This window comes from Fulmarus glacialis, unplaced genomic scaffold, assembly GCF_000690835.1.
Source record: "Fulmarus glacialis isolate BGI_N327 unplaced genomic scaffold, ASM69083v1 scaffold3050, whole genome shotgun sequence".
Classification (NCBI taxonomy): domain Eukaryota; kingdom Metazoa; phylum Chordata; class Aves; order Procellariiformes; family Procellariidae; genus Fulmarus; species Fulmarus glacialis.
Window position 1 is genome coordinate 11,324 of NW_009187013.1, and position 18,878 is coordinate 30,201.

At 41.5% G+C, this 18,878-nt stretch overlaps 1 protein-coding gene across 1 annotated transcript in view; it reads right to left on the reverse strand.

The window, feature by feature from the left end:
• ATRN (attractin) overlaps positions 1 to 18,878 on the reverse strand; it is a 117,634-nt gene that overhangs the window by 9,751 nt on the left and 89,005 nt on the right. Inside the window, exon 28 of the mRNA XM_009573463.1 lies at positions 6,244 to 6,351. Within this exon, the coding sequence (XP_009571758.1) occupies positions 6,244 to 6,351 (108 nt within the window). The remainder of the gene's footprint in view (positions 1 to 6,243; positions 6,352 to 18,878) is intronic.

Genomic DNA, 18,878 nt, shown 5'->3' on the forward strand with positions numbered 1-18,878 from the left:
AACTAGTTAAATCTCAATTATCAGCCAAATATTCCCTAAATACAAGGCAGGCTTAACAGATGTCTCTGTTGATCCCATGATAGCTCCCTTCCAAATATTTATATTCCATATTATATTATGGAAGCGGCAAAAGTTTCCTCCCAAGTCCCTAATTTTGCAACAGAAATCAAAACAAGATACCCGGCACTAGTTAAGTGGAAATAATTCATTAGGTGAAGGTTTTATCTGGTATTTTTGTTGTTGCTTTCGCAGTACGGATCACAGCCAGACTACCTGCAATTCTAGTGCAGCTAATCCGTTTTACACACCCCAGCTGCCCAGATAACGCTCCCTTCTTACCACTGGCAACTCCATCTAGCACGGCACTCCTTCAAAGGCGATCATACGCTTTTCCATGAATTAGAAAGTGGGCCAGCATAAGCAGAATTAACACCGAATATAAAGTACAAGCTGGGATGTCGCTTCTTGTTTTATGTCCCTCGTCACCCCGATGCAACGGGAGAGCTCCTGTCATCCGCTCGCGCACACGGACCGAGCCTAATGAGTGGAAATGCGTTCGCTAAAGACAAGGAGACAGCTACACGCTGACATGCTTTGAACACCCTAGCTTTATTGCAAGGAAAAGCTCCTAGAACCAGCAAATGCTAGAAACCCCAGAAATAGTACATTAGAATTAAATTGCATTTCAGAAGGCAAGCTAACAAGCCCGAGCAGCCTGCCCTAGACAGGTCAGGCGAAATAAAACCAGCCTTTCTGGCCTCGAAGGCTGCGCGTGAACCATCTCCAGCAACTGCCACATCAGATTAAGATTATCCAGTTTATGTTTTCCCCCCTCAATCTCATCCCCTTCTTCCAACTATTATCCTTTTGAGGATAATGAATGATTCTCCCTTTCAGCTTATTTATACCACCCTTGAAAAACCCTAACCTGCTCTGTTCCCCTCCGACGCATCTCGATAGCCTGGCCATTTCTCCTTAAGACTACTTTTATACATCATAGCTCAAGCCTGCCATCCTTCCAAATCTGCCTGCTTGCAGACCCCAGTCTCAGCTTGGTGGCACGGAGAAGTGCAAGACTTCGTGCCTACCTGGCTCACTTTAAGTGAAGTGGGTTGGGAGGGGGTCACAGAAGCTGGTCCATCAGCAAATTAGATGGACTAATAATGGGTCAATAACATGTGAACTAAGGGGAAAATAAATCACCAAGAGTGACAACCAGAACAGGGTAACAGCCCTAAAAACGATCAGTTCCTTGGCCCTTAGCTGTTCTTTGCTTAACTTCTCCCATCGCATGAAGCAGCCCAACATAGAGCTACATGTAAAAATTAAGATGAAGTCGCCCTGTAGGAGTGCTGGAGCTGGACAACGCTTCATTTCAAATCATTCCTCAGCACAGTGGTACCCCTGCAGCTTCTCCAAACCCACCGCCCTCTGGCACAGGACTTCTAACTACTCACTTCTCTGCTCATTACTGATGGTTGCAACCTCATTGCAATGTAAAAGGAATTTAACAAGGGCACCACTCAGATGCGAAATACAAATAGACTGAAAATATAAATCTGTGGTATCCCTTGCCCACTCCTAAATCAGCCCACCACTTCATCTCTGTACTTCTTGAACAGATGGGACCTTCTGGCAGCCTTTAAACCACTCAACAGCACTTTCTTCCATAACAATGCAAACTAATTACTAGAGTAAGATGCTATTTTCCATCAATTTTTCTGCTATATTTAAGGAATCAGCCAGCTTGGTGAGCTGACGCCTGATTAAGGATTTGCAGTGAAGCTATTTTGCCCCCAGAAGCCTAACACAGCAGAATTAAATGCACATTGGCATGAAGGTACAGAACATGCTAAATGAACTTCACAAGGATTTTGCTCACCAAATACTTCTTTCACTCCATTTAGGCAACTATAGATGTGGACAGCCTGTCGATCACGGATGCAAAAATAATCACCTCTTAGCGCTGGCTTCGCATGTTGGATCCCTAAATATAGCGCAGCAAAGGCTGCTCTACGGACCAGCTCCACTAGGCAAATGCTCCGTTTTACAAGAGTGTTTTTCAAATCCTCTAAAAGCTTCCAAGACAATTTTTTTCTGACTTAAGGATAAATTTTTCTAATGCAACAATTTTCTTGTTGATCCTGTAGGTGTTTTGCTCAAGCTAAGTGTTTCCTTGCTACACTGTGTATGTGTTTTTCCCAAGAATCTACAAGCGTTAACTTCATGCCTTTACCAGCTTCAAGATACCTGGAAATCAATGTCAAAATTATAAACTTTCCAAAGTCTTTCAGGAAAGCTTCTTCTAAAAATCACTGCAGAGGACTACAAAACTTAGATTAATTAGATAACAAGACCTAAAAAAGCCTGAATTACAGTAATACCAGTTCAGACACTTGGATGAGTCCCAGATACCCAGGGACGTTGAATACTCTTCGAAAAAAAATGTGATAGGCAGGACCTCAGAACACACAAAAAGCTGCAGAGAAGAGCCAATGGATTTTGTAATAACTAAGCAAATTTAGTGGTAGATTTGTGATCCACTGGGTATTTGTTGAATGGGAAATAAACCAAAGCAGATAGTTACGTGTTGCCTAGCTGCAGACTGTAATATGAATAGTTTCCCTGCAGGTAAATCACTTTCTATTACTTCTAAGTACCCCAGGAAAAATACTAATTGAAAACACGGTTCTAATACTGTCCAGCTGGAAAACATTAGCTTAGGATGGAACTAGCTTGACACTGGCTGCCAATTGGCTATGCACAATGGAAAAGGAAATTAATCTCTTGCAGACAAGACGTCCCATTCTCCACTTCTCCTTTGTAACCCTCAAATAAACTCGTTATTAACCAAAGGCTTTGATTCACACAGGGAAAGAAAAACATCAATGCATTTATGATAATGCAAGTCTGGATTTCTTGCATTAAAACGAAGGCTCTCAAATTTTGACACAGTGAATGGCAGAGTAACTGGAGAATGGCTTACAGTCCAACAACGCAGCAACACTTCTCTTCACTCTTTTCTTGGCTAATAATTAAAGAACAGAAAAAACACGAAGAAAAATGCAATTCCACTTCTCTGTATCGTCCCAGCCTATCTTCCTGCAGCTCCCTCCTGCTAGGAGCTTTTCTCCCATGCAGGTGCAAAAGGGATAACGAGAAAACCCGAAGTTGACCCCCATAGATATTGAGACTGCTTTTTCACTTTTATTTAAATTCATTTATATGCAGCATCCAACAGGCCAGACTATCTCAGAAGTGTCATTCCCCAAGCTGCTCACAACCCACAAGCTTCCTGAGCCTCCTCTCCTCTCCACATGATTTCAACTTTTCTGAAACACTCCAGACTTTTGTACATAGTTCTATTCCCTATCCAAATTCTGCAAGATGATAAAAATCTATATAAACACGTCCCCCCCCCAAATTAACAACTCTCCTTGTCATGGAAAAGCATTCTGGTTCTGCACCCAGATCTTCCAGCAGATGAAGTTACCTGCTGGCACAACTGTCCATGTCCATGTTCCCTACTTGGCTTCAGGTCACCGTATAAGGTTTGTGCTATTTGCCTGAATCAGACCCTCTCATTTAAGCTTGAAGTGGATTAAGAAATATTTGTATGAGTTATCAGCACAGAGGGCAATTAGCAGTCGGTAACAATTTCTGGATCTGAAAAAGGACATCTGTCCACAGTCTTGCTTATTATGCTTAAAACTGGCTTCTCCATCCATTCTTGAGTAATCCAAGGAGGTCAGACACGTGAGATATGGAAGATGACAGCAGACATGGGAAAGCAAGGAGGCTTAGCTGCAAGTGAGAAAGATGAAATCCTGTCGGCGGTGCTGTCTATGGAAGCACTTCAAAAGAGAAAGGTTCAACATTCCTGTAATCAAAGAAGAAACTGAGAAGAAAACAAAAAGCAGAGAGGTACAGAGGAAAAAATGAACAACAAAGCCCGAATGAAGAAGGTAAAAGCACTGCCAGCCGAACAAGAGAAGAAATAACACAGTAATCAGAACATAAGAGATCCAAAGTTTACTATCTTCTCTGTAGTTTATGAGTGTAGACAAACTTGTCAGAGAGATCAAAAAGTCTGGGACAGCTTTGTTCTGGCCTGATCCTATGGGAGAGGTGCTTTTAGTTAGCTTATTTCCAGAAAATGGAAAGAGGGGAAGGGAATAGACCCCCGACAGACAGACTGCAACCCAAAAACATCAGCAGTCAGGCTACAGCCTCACAAATCCGCCTCCAGCCTGATGAGAACATCCATACACATCCCACGGCTTCTTCAGTGAAGCAATGAAGAAAAGGCTCATTCTAATTTGTTGAGTGACAATACAATTTTACAAGCCTGTATTTCAAAGTCTTGGTGAGCTATTAGTGGCTAATGACTTCCAGTGCCTACCATCCTGGTAACAGAAGTAGAGAAATTATAAAAACTCAGAAAAACTGAATGATCTGGTGTCAAATGAAAGTCAATGGGGAGTAGAACCCATTGACTCTCAGAGCCTCCAAGGTCAGCTTAGCTACCCTGTCACTCAATTACCCCAAATTACTGAGTAACTTTGAAAATTTTACTTTATGTTCACTACACTCCAAGGGTCATCTCTGCAAAACAGGGATGATAATCCCTGACTTCAGAGAAAGGTAACGATTAATTCGTGAAGCACTCAAATGTGGGGCAATCACAGGAATCATTCAAGCTTGGGACTTGTGTCCAGAGAAGGGCAACGAAGCTGGTGAAGGGTCTGGAGCACAAGTCTGATGAGGAGCGGCTGAGGGAACTGGGGCTGTTTAGCCTGGAGAAGAGGAGGCTGAGGGGAGACCTCATCGCGCTCTACAGCTACCTGAAAGGAGGTTGTAGCGAGGTGGGGGTCAGTCTGTTCTCCCAAGAAACAAGAGATAGGCCGAGAGGAAACGGCATCAAGTTGAGCAAAGGGAGGTTTAGACTGGACATTAGGAAAAATTTCTTTACTGAAAGAGTGGTCAGGCCTTGGAAGAGGCTGCCCAGGGAAGTGGTGGAGTCCCCATCCCTGGAAGTATTTAAAAGACGTGTAGATGAGGCGCTTAGGGACATGGTTTAGTGGGCACGGTGGTGTTGGGTTGACGGTTGGACTCGATGATCTTAGAGGTCTTTTCCAACCTTCATGATTCTACGATTCTATAAAGGTTTGGATGGAACACAGTAAATAACCAGAACAAATAATGAAACTAAGACAATACATTGAAAAGCTTCTTCCACATAGTGTCCACCCAGAACATGCTGCAAGACACCAATCAGGTGGAAAAAGTGTTACAACTTGCCATGAAAGACTGTATTCACACATAAATAAGAAAGAGCTAAAGCTACACAGGCAACCTTAATTGTGGCATTTCCTGATACTAAGGCCAAGACTTAAATATTATTACTCACCAAACATAAGTTCTTGGGTCAGATTGTTTTCATGTGCTTTACAATAATTAAAATATACACATTTTTTATAGAAAAGCATAACCCGCTTTCTCGTCACAGTAATAGAAGGTGAGAAGCTTTGTGCCTAGACTAATGAGGAAGATTTCCAAAAAACTGAAGTCTAAATAAAATAGCTACCTTAGACAGGAAACAAAAATAATCAGTGTTCTCAGGTTCTTAATTTTTTCTTTTTGTATACAAGTCTGCTAGTCAAAGCATCACGTTAAAAAGATCTTTTAATTCATTAGTCTCCTTTTAAATATGCTTTTCCTAAAAATACAATGTGTTGTGTCTAAGAACATGCCAGCCTGGTGCAAGAAAACGACTTCTCCACACTCCTATTTGCGCATCACAAGATGTATTTGAACATATATTTATAATCAGAAATATGTTAACACAGTTATAGTACATAGACATGATTATATTCCTGTTTGCTTTGAGATATCACAGAAAAATGGTTTCTATTTGCAGCACCTTTAGCTATTTCTAGCCAAATGTTCTACTGTGTAAAGCTGCATTCTTCTCTATTACAAGGCATAAAAACTAACAAGGCAAACACAAAATCTCATACTCTACGAACAGTATAACTTTTACCTAAACCAGCCCAAAAGGTGTAAATGCATACCTGAAGGGATAAAAGCAAATAAAACCAGTGTCTGTTGGCCCTCATGGACTTACGGTTTCTTGCAGGCATATAACAAATAGAGGATTTGGGATTATTGCGTTAACAACTGTTTAAAACAAGCATCCATGATTAATTGTGGTAAGGACCATCCTAAAGCACCAGCTCTCACCTTTATGCTTCCCCCAATGAGATCTGGCGGCTCTTCATCTGTTTCTAAGGCAACGTTGATGGAGGCGAAGGGGCGACTTGCCATCTGTTGCATCTCACGGAGTAGTTGCTAATTTAATAAACAGAAAAATATTATTATCATATTGTTCCAACACAAAGATGAAAAAAACACATGTATCTGAGAGGTTTTACCCATATGAAGGGATATCAATGAACGTGGAAAAACAACCTCCGGGTGTTTTAACAGGCTTAAGGGTACAGACAGATAATTGTAAATATTCACATTACTACAACTTAACAGGTTATTGCAAGTAAAGCTACACGCACAGTCTTAACCTGACTCGGTTGTGAGGGGAAACGCATCTGCTTAAGTCTTCATAAAGCAGTTATTTACTTTTTAAGCTTTGATGCCCTAGTTGTTTGTCATCACCTGTCTGGGGCATGACAGGATTCCATAGGATTTGTGGGAACTATTTTAAAATTAAACTAGCAGCAGTATGTAACTACTGTAAGAAAGGATTTGATACTTTTTATAACAGCACTAGCAAAATGCTGTCAGGCGTCTACTGAATAATCATCTTTTTTATTGTTTGTTTCCTTTCTGAATGCAGCAAATGTATCAAATGGCAAGCATGTCCTTGTTGCAATATGTTTTATTAAAATAGAAAACCTTTTCCCCGGTAAATATCTGCAAGCCTTTGTGACATAAGACATCTTTTTATTGTACTCTTAAGCACTTTTAAGCATTACGATGCAGCTCCCTTTCTTTAACACAAAAAAGACACTTCCTATATGGCTGGGCTAGAAACAGCATTTCAATTTTAGCTGAGCTGTGGACACGCTTCCTTTTGGCTTCAGCGGCTGATCTCTAATACTAACAGCAAGCTACACAAACTGTAAGTAGATGCAGAAGCCATAACCCTAATTCCCAGAAGCAATGGGTCTGATGTGACTCGGTGCCCCTATTTAATAAGTGAGGAGGCATACACTTTGTGGAGCATGTACAAAACCAGCAGTCTTCCCCTTAAGTGCAGCAACTGCCTAAAACCACTTGTTGTACGCAGCTTTACACATTTAGCATTGCTACTTAGCTGCAGCAATACTAGTTATACTCTATTTTTAAGCAAAATTGAGCCACTACCAAATGCCCTCTATACTTCCCACCATCACCACACACATTTCCCCCTTAATTCTGGGCCATTTGACACTCCAAACCCTAACCGATCATTTAGAGCACTTACAAAGCACTGAAGAAAACCCCACAAAAGGCATCGTGCCCCAAATAACCCAGAAAGATACACTGCCCACATCCAGCAGAGCAGAAGGGGACACAGCATACAGGCGAAAGGAAGATGCTGCTATCCAGCGTGCGACTCGTTTGGACAAAACTAATTACATCACCATTTTCTTGAACTCATAAACCTTCTATGGTCTTTTCTTTGCCAAGCCATCTTTTTTTTTTTTTGTAGAAAACTGGAAGACTGTCTCTAAGTTCAGTGTTCAGGCAAGGTGGCAGGAAGGCACAATGGGATCGATGCAACTAAGCTTGGGGGGTATATAAGGCTCTATGGTTCTCAGTCTAATAAAAAACAAAATACAAAATTTCACTGCCATAAAAGGCAAGTGGCAAAGTTTTGCTTACTTTCTGAAGGGGGAAAAGCAGGGGAAAAGCAGGGGAAAAGCAGGGGAAAAGCAGGGGAAAAGCAGGGGAAAAGCAGGGGAAAAGCAGGGGAAAAGCAGGGGAAAAGCAGGGGAAAAGCAGGAGAAAAGAACAGGAAAAGCAGGGGAAAAGCAGGGGAAAAGCAGGGGAAAAGCAGGGGAAAAGCAGGGGAAAAGCAGGGGAAAAGCAGGGGAAAAGCAGGGGAAAAGCAGGGGAAAAGCAGGGGAAAAGCAGGGGAAAAGCAGGGGAAAAGCAGGGGAAAAGCAGGGGAAAAGCAGGGGAAAAGCAGGGGAAAAGCAGGGGAAAAGCAGGGGAAAAGCAGGGGAAAAGCAGGGGAAAAGCAGGGGAAAAGCAGGGGAAAAGCAGGGGAAAAGCAGGGGAAAAGCAGGGGAAAAGCAGGGGAAAAGCAGGGGAAAAGCAGGGGAAAAGCAGGGGAAAAGCAGGGGAAAAGCAGGGGAAAAGCAGGGGAAAAGCAGGGGAAAAGCAGGGGAAAAGCAAAAAACAAAATACAAAATTTCACTGCCATAAAAGGCAAGTGGCAAAGTTTTGCTTACTTTCTGAAGGGGAAAAAGCAGGGAAAAAGCAGGGAAAAAGCAGGGAAAAAAAAAGAAAAAAAAGGCATTTCAGAGCAGATTGTAGATACTGTCACAAAGCAAAAAAACCCAACCAATTCACACCAACGGAGCTGTACTAAGCATTTGCAAGCAAACGTGTGTGTAACTCACACTTGGGTAAAAGAACGCGAGGAGTTTTCGAATATTTAAAGCACACCAGCAGATTGCAGACTAAAGCAAGTGTGAAACAGATTGCTGGGTTGTTGTTCCTGCAACTGTCCCCTTCAGCTATCATAAAGCGCTTTGTTTAATGGCTATAAAATCAAAGAACAAGCTGTCCTGATGAAGATGTCCAAGAGACTTACGAACTAAAAGCTATTAGCTCTTTGGAGGAAGTTTAGTTTACTAAAGAAAATGTGCAATTTGGCAACATGACTCCTACTGAAGTCAATAGGAGCTTCAAGAAATAAAACCCCGAGCGGTGCTGTGAAGGCAGAGGTGCCTCCGAGTGCTACAGCACGAGCCGTGGGAAAAGCAACACTGACAGCGGTGTTATCGCCTTCGTTTTCTGAACTGGCCACGGAAAGCCGTCGCTTTCGGGGTTGTCCCAAAGCCAGCTGACTCTCAGCGTAACAGTGGCCAAGCCAGGTAAAACCAAAGGTCCAAGCTGCAACCAAAGCAGCAAATGCCTAAGGGAACATCCTTTTCCTAACACCAGTTTCTGCTGTAGCACAAGTCATGTCACAAAATTCCACCCCCCCAAAAAAATTAAGAATTAATTTGAGAAATAATTGTTCTGTAACCAGAATGTCACTCTATTTCCCCCAAGGCATGCACTGTGCATGTTTAACCTGTGCACGTATATATCCTTCCTATCCTTTGTTTGGTGTGTCACAATTTTAATTAAAAGATTTTATTATGTTGTAAGGGAGAAATTGTAGCATTTCTCTAGCCAAAACATTGAGCATGTCATTATAAGTCAGAAGCACTTAACATCAAGATACCCCAGAACCTGGCTTACCCTCACTCCTAATGATTGGCTTTCTGTAACCTGTGCACGTATATATCCTTCCTATCCTTTGTTTGGTGTGTCACAATTTTAATTAAAAGATTTTATTATGTTGTAAGGGAGAAATTGTAGCATTTCTCTAGCCAAAACATTGAGCATGTCATTATAAGTCAGAAGCACTTAACATCAAGATACCCCAGAACCTGGCTTACCCTCACTCCTAATGATTGGCTTTCTGAGATTTAAAATAATGAACCTCAATGCTCTTTCAAGCAAACCTTTGGTTTCTAGATCACACAATTAATAGGACAACCTGGGAATATTTTAAATCACTTAGGTCTGAAGAGGATCTTAAAGGCAAAACGTTTGACAGGCTTACAATAAAAACACGTCAAAAAGCATGTACTGGAACACACCACTGGCCTTTAATATTTAAGTAACCGCAAACTGTGAGAACCTGCACAACTTTCTTTTGCATTGATTTCCCCCCACCCCCCCCACTATCAGCAGAAAAACTCCTTCCAAAAAAATCACAGGTTAAAGCAATCGCAGAATGGGAAGTGTTGAAACAACGCCTGAAGGTTTTGGTGCAACCAGACACTAAGAGAACCTGACAATAAACAAACTCAACGAACGGTCTATGGTGGAGGAGCAAACCAGCAGGGAGGATGGGAGACCACCGAGGTTCCTCATAGCGCCTAGGACTAGAGGTACAGATCCAGGAGCGAATGGTGCAGAAATGCAGGGTTTCACACCAGCGATTCTCTAAATTCACACATGTTGAGTAATGGATAATCCAAAATGAATAGTGTGTTACTGATGGGAGAAAAACGGCCAGAGGAATTCAGGAAAACCTTTTCATGCACAGAGAGCACAGGCTCTCATGCAAAAGAAAAACAGCTATTCAGGTTACCAGGTTAATTGACTAATATAACCTATGCTGTGTTTTCTGACAAGAAAAGCCTGAACATTTTATTCACGATAATAAAACAGTCACTGGTTTCTGTATAACCGACCTGCTACCATCCATCTTGGCAATTGCCCCCTGCAGAGTCTCTTTTATGAGCACAGGGCTACGGTGCCTTTCGGGATGGGGCTCTGATATTTTCAGTCATGAAAGGATGTCAATTTTTCCAGAAGAAAGCCACACGTTTTGGATTTTATTTGCTCCTTATAAAGAATGGCTTTTAAAAAAAGCTAAGCAAAACAGCCATCTAGAACTTGTAATGAACTCAAGTTTTTAGACGAGTATTTCATCTCGATTTTCAACAGAGATGAGAAGGAAAAAATTAGAAACTCAAGGAGGAAAAAAACACGGGTGTGCTAAGCGAACAATGGGCACGGATGAGCTTTCATGTTAAGGCAGAGTAAAAGAGAAGCAAGCAGGACCCCACAGAAAAAGGAGCAAAGTTATTTCCAGCAGACAGGACGTATTCAGGCAGGGTGTCAGCAGGAAAAAAAATTACACCAGTCTATGGTCGAAGGAGGTGAACTTTAAAAAGGGGAGCCAGAAAAGAGGAATAGTCTTATCAACAGGTTTTTTTTTTTTTCCCCAGGAAATTTGTAGATCTAATCCTTCAAGGTATTTCTGCAATTCAGATCTTCGTGGACTCATAGCTCGGCGTTTTTAGAAGTATAGCGACTCTGGGCATCCTCAGGAGATAACATTTTGGTTTTAGAGGAACTTTTGCTGAAGATATTTCAGCAGAGCAAGCTGCATGTTCCTTTACTTTGATGAGACAAGTACGATTGAAGGCCATCCTTTGAGGATTCATATTACAACCTTCAAGGTTGCAATGAATTTGAGATGGTGCCGCAAAGCTAAGGCTACGATCAACCTCCCGCTGAACTGGGTCTCTATTGCCATATTTCTGTACCACCATGGAAAAATCAAGCTCCACTGTTATGAACAAACAAAATCACCAGCTGCGTTCTCCATGCTGTCCACAGCCAATTTGAAAAACCAGGATACTCTGAAATCGGCTGTGTGTTTTGAACCTCTACCCTGTCTGTATTGCAAAGATAAACTGGTCCAATGGGCCAAAACCCAGAGACCTCACAAACAACAGCGAGTCTAAAAAAAGTAACAGCTCCAGTGCCATGGTAAGAGAAGAAAGGTAAAGATAAGGAAACAAACCAATTTGTACTCTTGTTGTTTAAGACATGAAAAGATTTTGGGGCACAACAGAATATTTGGGATTTTCCTGTATTAAGCTGAAGTGTGGAGCTCTACCACGCGGAGTGTGAAGATGCTGTTCTCCAACATGGATTCAGCAACTCCGGTTGCTGTTCATCCCCCCCAGCCGAAGCTCAGAGGGTGACAAGGAAACAGAACAAAGTTGTCTCCTTCTTCCTGACCAGTCTTTTAAACAGCATCAATTCTGCAAAGTTATTCAAGCGTGTCAGTCCTCTTACATGTTCCCTCCAAGGCTCTGCACAACGAATAGAACACACAATCCAATCAAATACCTAAAGGTCTCGCTGCATAGGCTGAGCAAAGGGTAACAAAATTCTCCCAGCAAGGCTTATTAGCTCTGACTTGGCTCCTTGCTAACCGAAGTCACAGCGATTTTGTTGAGGTCAGAGGATGGAGAGCACTCCTGTCCTTCCCAAACATACTGGGTAGAGTGGTTGCACTGGTAGGCGTTTTGAGCTTGTTCCTGCACATCCTGAATTGCTATAAGAGCTTCATTTGAATTCAGAAGGTGGCTCGTCCCATTTGTGCACAAATACATACTTGCGTATGCACGTGAACTATCAACTACCTATTTCCAGGCACCACTGCATGACTAACTTGGAAAACCTTGAGGACTTGTCCCAGAGCTCTCCTGTAATGACATCTGCCAAAACTGCAGCTCGCGGGCTGCTGACAGCCAGCGTGGGAAGGGGACACCACTCTCCTGGGGTTCCCAAGGGCCTTCGGAGAAGGTGTCCTTCCCAGTGGTGGTGGCAACAGCAGCTAGATGGAACTGCATGTCTACGTGGCCAGCAATGACGGGTGCTCAGGCATCACCGTGCATTATTTTGAAGTAACATATGTATTCTGGTGTGGGAACCTTTGCTTTATGTTATAGTTACTTGGTGACCTTGGGGGAAAGGGAAGAAGTCAATGGAATTACCTACTCCAAAATAAAAAGGGGCATCAGCAAAGAAACAAACATATAGGATATAAATATTCCACGAAGATGAGCCACATTGTCTTAGAAATAAGTGATTTAAAGCATTTAGCTACAATTACATTAACTACCATGTAAGTCAACAAACAAACAATTTTCTCTGACACTTCCATCATCACTGAAAATTAAGTTTTTAAGCCCCTAGAGCAGTGCACATATTAATGTTAGCTAATTAGTTTTGTAACTGACTTTGCAGGCTATGTTGAAAGAGAGAGGAGGAGAGAATTAATGTTCAAATGCTTCTCAACAGGCATTTCCACACTTCAAAACTATAACAACCCAGAAAGCAAAGCTGCTGGGAAGTTGCCTCATGCTGAAATGACACAGGATATTTAATTCAGGGCTGATTAAGATAACTTATTCATCATAATCATGCCCAGTAGGAGGGCACAGAAAACCTGACCTTTAATAATAATAAGAAGATATCATTTCTTTTTAAAAGACCAGAAGTATATAGTCTATGCAGACTAAAATATATACCAATACCAGATAATTACACAATAGCAGAGCACACCTTTGATTTACTAGAGCTCTTCTAGCATAATTACACAACACTGCTTCTCTCCCTGATTTTTCCAAATAGCTAAATTAGATTCCTGTACCACTGATTCCTATCATCAGCGAGAGACCTAGGAGTCTGAAATGACAACAGCTTCAATATACATACAGTTGTGGGTTTTTTTAAACGAGGCTGAACTCTCCTAGAGCTAGACTTGATAGTCTAGCTTCATCATCGCAAATACTGGCCAACAGGTCTTTTTTGGGATATACTAAAACCAACTTAATTCTCTAGCGGCAACACCACTGAAGACTATGTGAGAAGAGCTCAGTTGGACGCCAACATCGTGTATGGGATTGCCAACCTGATATGATGGTGTCCTACGCAGACTTATTAAAGCCACAAATGGTCAGCTGTAACTGGCCATCTGCAAGTTCAGTCAGAGAGGAGCTCAATTAGGCACAGAAGTGACAGCAGCATGTTCAAACAAAAAAGGACCATCAATTTCCCTGAGCTGGAATCTCGTGTCAACATTAGTATTTTGGGATGCTTTTCCTCTTCAGGGCATCACTTATTTCTGCTATAATTTCCTTCAGTTGGTGACCAACGCCACACAGATCACTCCAGTGAGCACGCAGCATTTGTATTTTGGAAAAAGCCTGCAGGCACTATGAGTTGGTTCTCATTCATAGATTTTAAATTTAGGGGTAGCAGAAAAATTAACGATTATTTGATCTGACCTCCTGCATGGTACGAGCCACTGAACTGCACCATGTGATTTCCACAAGCATGTGACTTGGATTGACCCAGAAAAGATCCTTCCAAAAACACTCAAATTCTGATCTGAGAGCCATGTTTCTAAAAAAAACTGTTGGCATTGCTACTCTTGCCATTAAAAAGAGAAGAAAAAACAAACAGCTTTTGACTTTTTTACCCCCAGTTGCAGACACTGGGTGTAATGCCTTTGGCTGGTCGTTTAGAAGACCCTCATCCCATCATGAATCTTCTATGATTCCTTTTCACAGACACTGACTAACATCATCAAATCTCAATATGTTCTTCCTTGGATAAAATGAGTAATTTGTGATGCTTTAGTGTCTCACTTATCTTCCAGATAACAAATTAATCTTGCAGTGTTGTTCTGTACCATCTGCAACACCCAAGACATTGCCGAGACCAAAGTGGACACAGTACTCCAATAACCGGTTACACACAATACTAACACTATGCTCTTATTTTATTACTCTACTTATAAACGCAGGGAGTTTACATACAGTTATTAATTCACCATGGCCACCATCATTTCAGTCTATTTTCCAGGGAACAAGTGTTCTGGGAAGTAAACTCACCCTAACTTTTTTAAAAATACATACACAGGCTTACGTTTCACCCTGATGAGACAACAGATTGTGCTGACCACGTAATCTAGACCTCCGTACAAGTTATCCGCTTGCCACGATTTCTCCCTCCTCCAATTCATGTTTCCCCTACAAACTACACCAACAATAAGTTAGTATTTTCTTCTCAGCTGACAGACACTGAATAGCACTCTTGGTGTATCGAACAAGAAGGTCCGCATGCCAAACGACTGCTGGGAGCTTGGAGAATATAGCAGCAAAGTTCAGCACCAGCACATCTCGTTTCTTATAAGCCCTCCAAAGCACCTGTGACTGCCCAAATTTAGCGACATTTGTAGCCTGACCTTTTAATATTCTTGCATAAGGCCAATACCAGATCCTTCCAAGACACCACTGGAGACTCTAGACAGCGATGAAGATCCTGATTTACAGTTACATTTTGAAATTAGTCCAAACCTGAATCCTTTCCTTTGACAAAGAATACCCTAAATCACAGTCTAAGACAGAAGATACGAGAGATGAATGAAATACTAACAGGTGAGAGCAGGAAGGGGAAGAAAACGAAGGCAGGGCAATAAATAATACACAGTACACATCCCTTGGAAAGTCTTTGCTGTAAAAACGAATACAGAAAACCACCTGCCTAAATGGTATTCAGTGTTCATGGATGTTACAGCCGAGGATGCCAGTGAAAAAAGAAGTGCTGCTACATTTTGAATACTCTTGGGAGGGAAAAAGGTTTCAGCAATGAGGTCAGGAAGAAGAAGGATAATCCCCTGCAGTAAATCAATACACAAACCCGTTCTGAATAAGTTGGGCAGTGCACAGAGCAAAAACGTTCAGTCCTGGATAGTCTTGGCAAGAAAGGAGGTGAAATGTAGACATTTTATGTGTGTTAAGGGTGCAATTGAGCTCTAGACACCCAAATTTAGTTATCTCCGTACGTGTTTGGTGCTGCTGATCCCAACGCATCCCAATGGGGCACGGAGAGCGATCCAGCTGACCCTCACGCAGACAGTTACACTGGGTCAGCCAAATCACTATCCACGCTCCATTTGCTGGAAATGTTAAGAGGAGCTATTTCTTGCTCAAAGTGGAGGAGAAGGAGCAGACTGAGGGTGAAGAAAATAGGATTTGGATGCTAAAATAAAACAATAGGACAGAAAATTCACGACAACAAATGGGCATATTAAATTTCTAATGCCACTCGTATTTTGTGCATTATTCTCTATTACCACCTTGATACATTTAACGTGTCATTTTCTAGAAACAAGATAGAAAGGTTTCCTATCCCTATTTCCTAATGTCATTCACCTCATCCTAAGCCTCCTATAAAAGCTGCCTTTTTATTTCCATTTTCCCTCTTTAAGATGTCTGAAGATACTTAAACTTGGTGCTCACTGGAGAGGGAATAAACACACAATTTACAATCCCATCTCCTCCATGCCTGATATGACACAAATTGTTCCCATTTTTACTTCAGGTCAAGTTTTATACTCTGCAAGGCCTGAACTTTTGCTCAGTGCTCCAAACTCATTTTCCTACAGCTATACATTTGATACGCCATGTTTGCACACCCAAAAGACCCTTCAGCCTTAAGGCTGAGGAACATCAGCAATGACACGTGCAAGCAGCTGGTCAAAGAGGGTTAGTTGCAGAAAGGAAAAAAAAAGTCAGGGGAAGCTTATATATTTTACAAGATCCTGATGTAGATTCTGGATTTGTAGTACACTGCCTTCTCAGTAAGGAGTAATGCAAATTTAGTTTCAACTGAATGATGATGCTCTGTTCCATTAACCTGATACACCAAGCACAGCTGTACAACTTCTCCCAGCATATCTTCCAAGCAATACTGTCTGAATAATTTTGACTACTAGACCTTTCAACACACTCCATTTTCTGTCCTATACATATCTCAGATTAAGCTTCAGCTATCTACTTTTCACTCTGCACTGCGATAAGAAGTTAGGCACTTGCAATGCTTATATTGGAAGCCGAAGTGATTGATAGCTGGGAATTACCTGCAGATTGCATTATATCTTACTTACTTTTGGGTTAAGGTTGGGGAACACGCGCAGAATTACCACAGCACAACCCATGGGAGACAGGCGACTGTAACTTGACTACTTCTAAAAATATAGCTCAAACCAGAGAAATATCTTCCTCCAGGGCTGCAGCATATAATAACTTAAAGTTTACAATATGCTGTCTGAATCGGGTGTCCTGCCACTGCTGCCTAATCCCCTTTCCTTTCACCCTACCTCTAAATTGTAATGTAGTGGGAGGAGGTGGTCTCCATCAACTGTGTCAGCAGTTCCTGGAGGAAAAAAAAGTGGTGAAACAAAATCTGTTTTTTCCAGGCCAGCCTGCAAACTCTGTGACCCAAGACTCCTGTAAGGGTAATGGAGAAACCCAAAGAGAGCAGCCACCTCTTCAAAGGAAGGAAGAATGGCAAATCTAAAAATCACATGCTTCAGAAACATCCTCAGAACAGAGGGGTAAACTTGTGCACACTTAAAACTTGCAGTGCAGCAAATTGCTATTAATCATTATTTTAACTACTAATGTTTAAAGAGAGCCTTGCTAGGATTTATTGAGAGTCTGTATAAAGCTATAAAATCATCTTAGATAATACCAAAAAGTCAAAGAATTTTTGTGCCGACTTCTGTTTCTGGAGACAGTCTTTATTAATATATCTAATAATGGCATGGCAAAGATTTAAAACAGTTTCCTCAAGTTTTACAAGTATTTCTAACGAAAGAGGAATGGAATAGCAGACGACAATCTATGAACGACAAGATAGAGTCACTAGACGTAAAAAAGCAGCAAGACAAATAACAGCAAAAGACAGGAATCTGCCAGGAAAAGAACACACTGATGAACTGCCCGTCAAATAGCCACACATGTAAACCGAATTTAAGACTAAACCACGCCAATATGTTGCGAGTATTCCAGCTTTTTTCCTTAAAACATGCATCAGACTGAAAGTAATTTTATTTATAGAGACATTTTTCATTTAGGCCACTGCTAAAATATTTTAACTGAGCTCCAAAGCACAGTGTTTACTCCTCAGTCTATATTCCTTATACATTCCTAGATAACATTTAACCCCAGGAGCCAACAGGGAATGTTATGCTGACTCCAGCTTACTTTCTTGCCAAGAAAGTGAGAAGGAAAAAAACAGCCACCCTAGTAAAAATTTATCTACCTTCAGAGAATACAGAAAACCTCAAAGACTTAAATTATTTCAAAGATTAAGGGTTATCTGTTTGAACATCACTGATTATATTATGCGTTTGAGTTCACTAGTAAGAGCAAAAATATCTGAAGCAGAAAGAGGAAGAAGAGGAAAAGAGTTATCAGACATCATCCTGCTTTATTACAAGAAAGGAGATCCTCAGATTGAATAAATTTATACTATTCCCACTACTGCACTGGAAAGTACAATCAGATACAGATTTTTGAAGATATGCAAGAAATGGGCACTTCCACAGAATTTTAGCACTGTAAAAATTAATCCCCAGAATACTCTTGATCAACTACTAAGTATGAATAAAATACCCTTGAATAGAACGGTTACACGGCTGGGTGCCTGCAGCTGCCAAGAGCTTCATCCCAGCAGGACAGGTGGGAGGAAAATCTATGGGAATGGGCAAATTCCACCCTAAAATCCAAAAGCAGGGGAGAAACACACCATGCTCCTCAGGGAAAGATACCTGCTCTTGGGTGACGACGTATAGACACTTGCGTATAGAAAGAGCACATGGACTCACTTGAATAAAGTCTGGCTTCTCTCACTTTCCATACAAGAAAACAGATTGCACAAGACAAAGCTCCTAAAAATAATCCCAGGTGCAGCTCAGCCTAACCTCTGCTATATTTCTACATTATACAGGGCTCTGCCTTCCATGGTTTTAGTGCTCACCACAGCAAGAAAACGCCAGGAATGTGTGGTCGTCTGCCTTGTAGCACACAGGACTTGCTTCTCTACACAGCTCTACTATATATTTCTGCATTTATGCTTAAAAATTAGAAATAAGGACATATTCTTTATGCTACTAAGTGACAAGATATTGGCCACCCTATCTCAGTCACCCTGCGTGCTTAGGGTGTAACACGAAATTAGCTTCAATTGAGAAGCAGGACAAGAGGGTGGTGAAAAAAATCACCAAATGCATCAGGGACAAACAAGGGGGAACCGTATTTTGGGGGCGTAAAGCACACATTTTTTTTACATGCTGCAAACTAAGAAAAAGTTGGGAAGCTGGTATGGTCCATGGCTAGGTGAGGAAGAGAAAGCTCTGATACTAAAAGTTGCCTTTTTAAGTAGTACATTACAGCTTTCCAAATCGTGGGTGGCTTCTCCCACCTTTCTCTTAT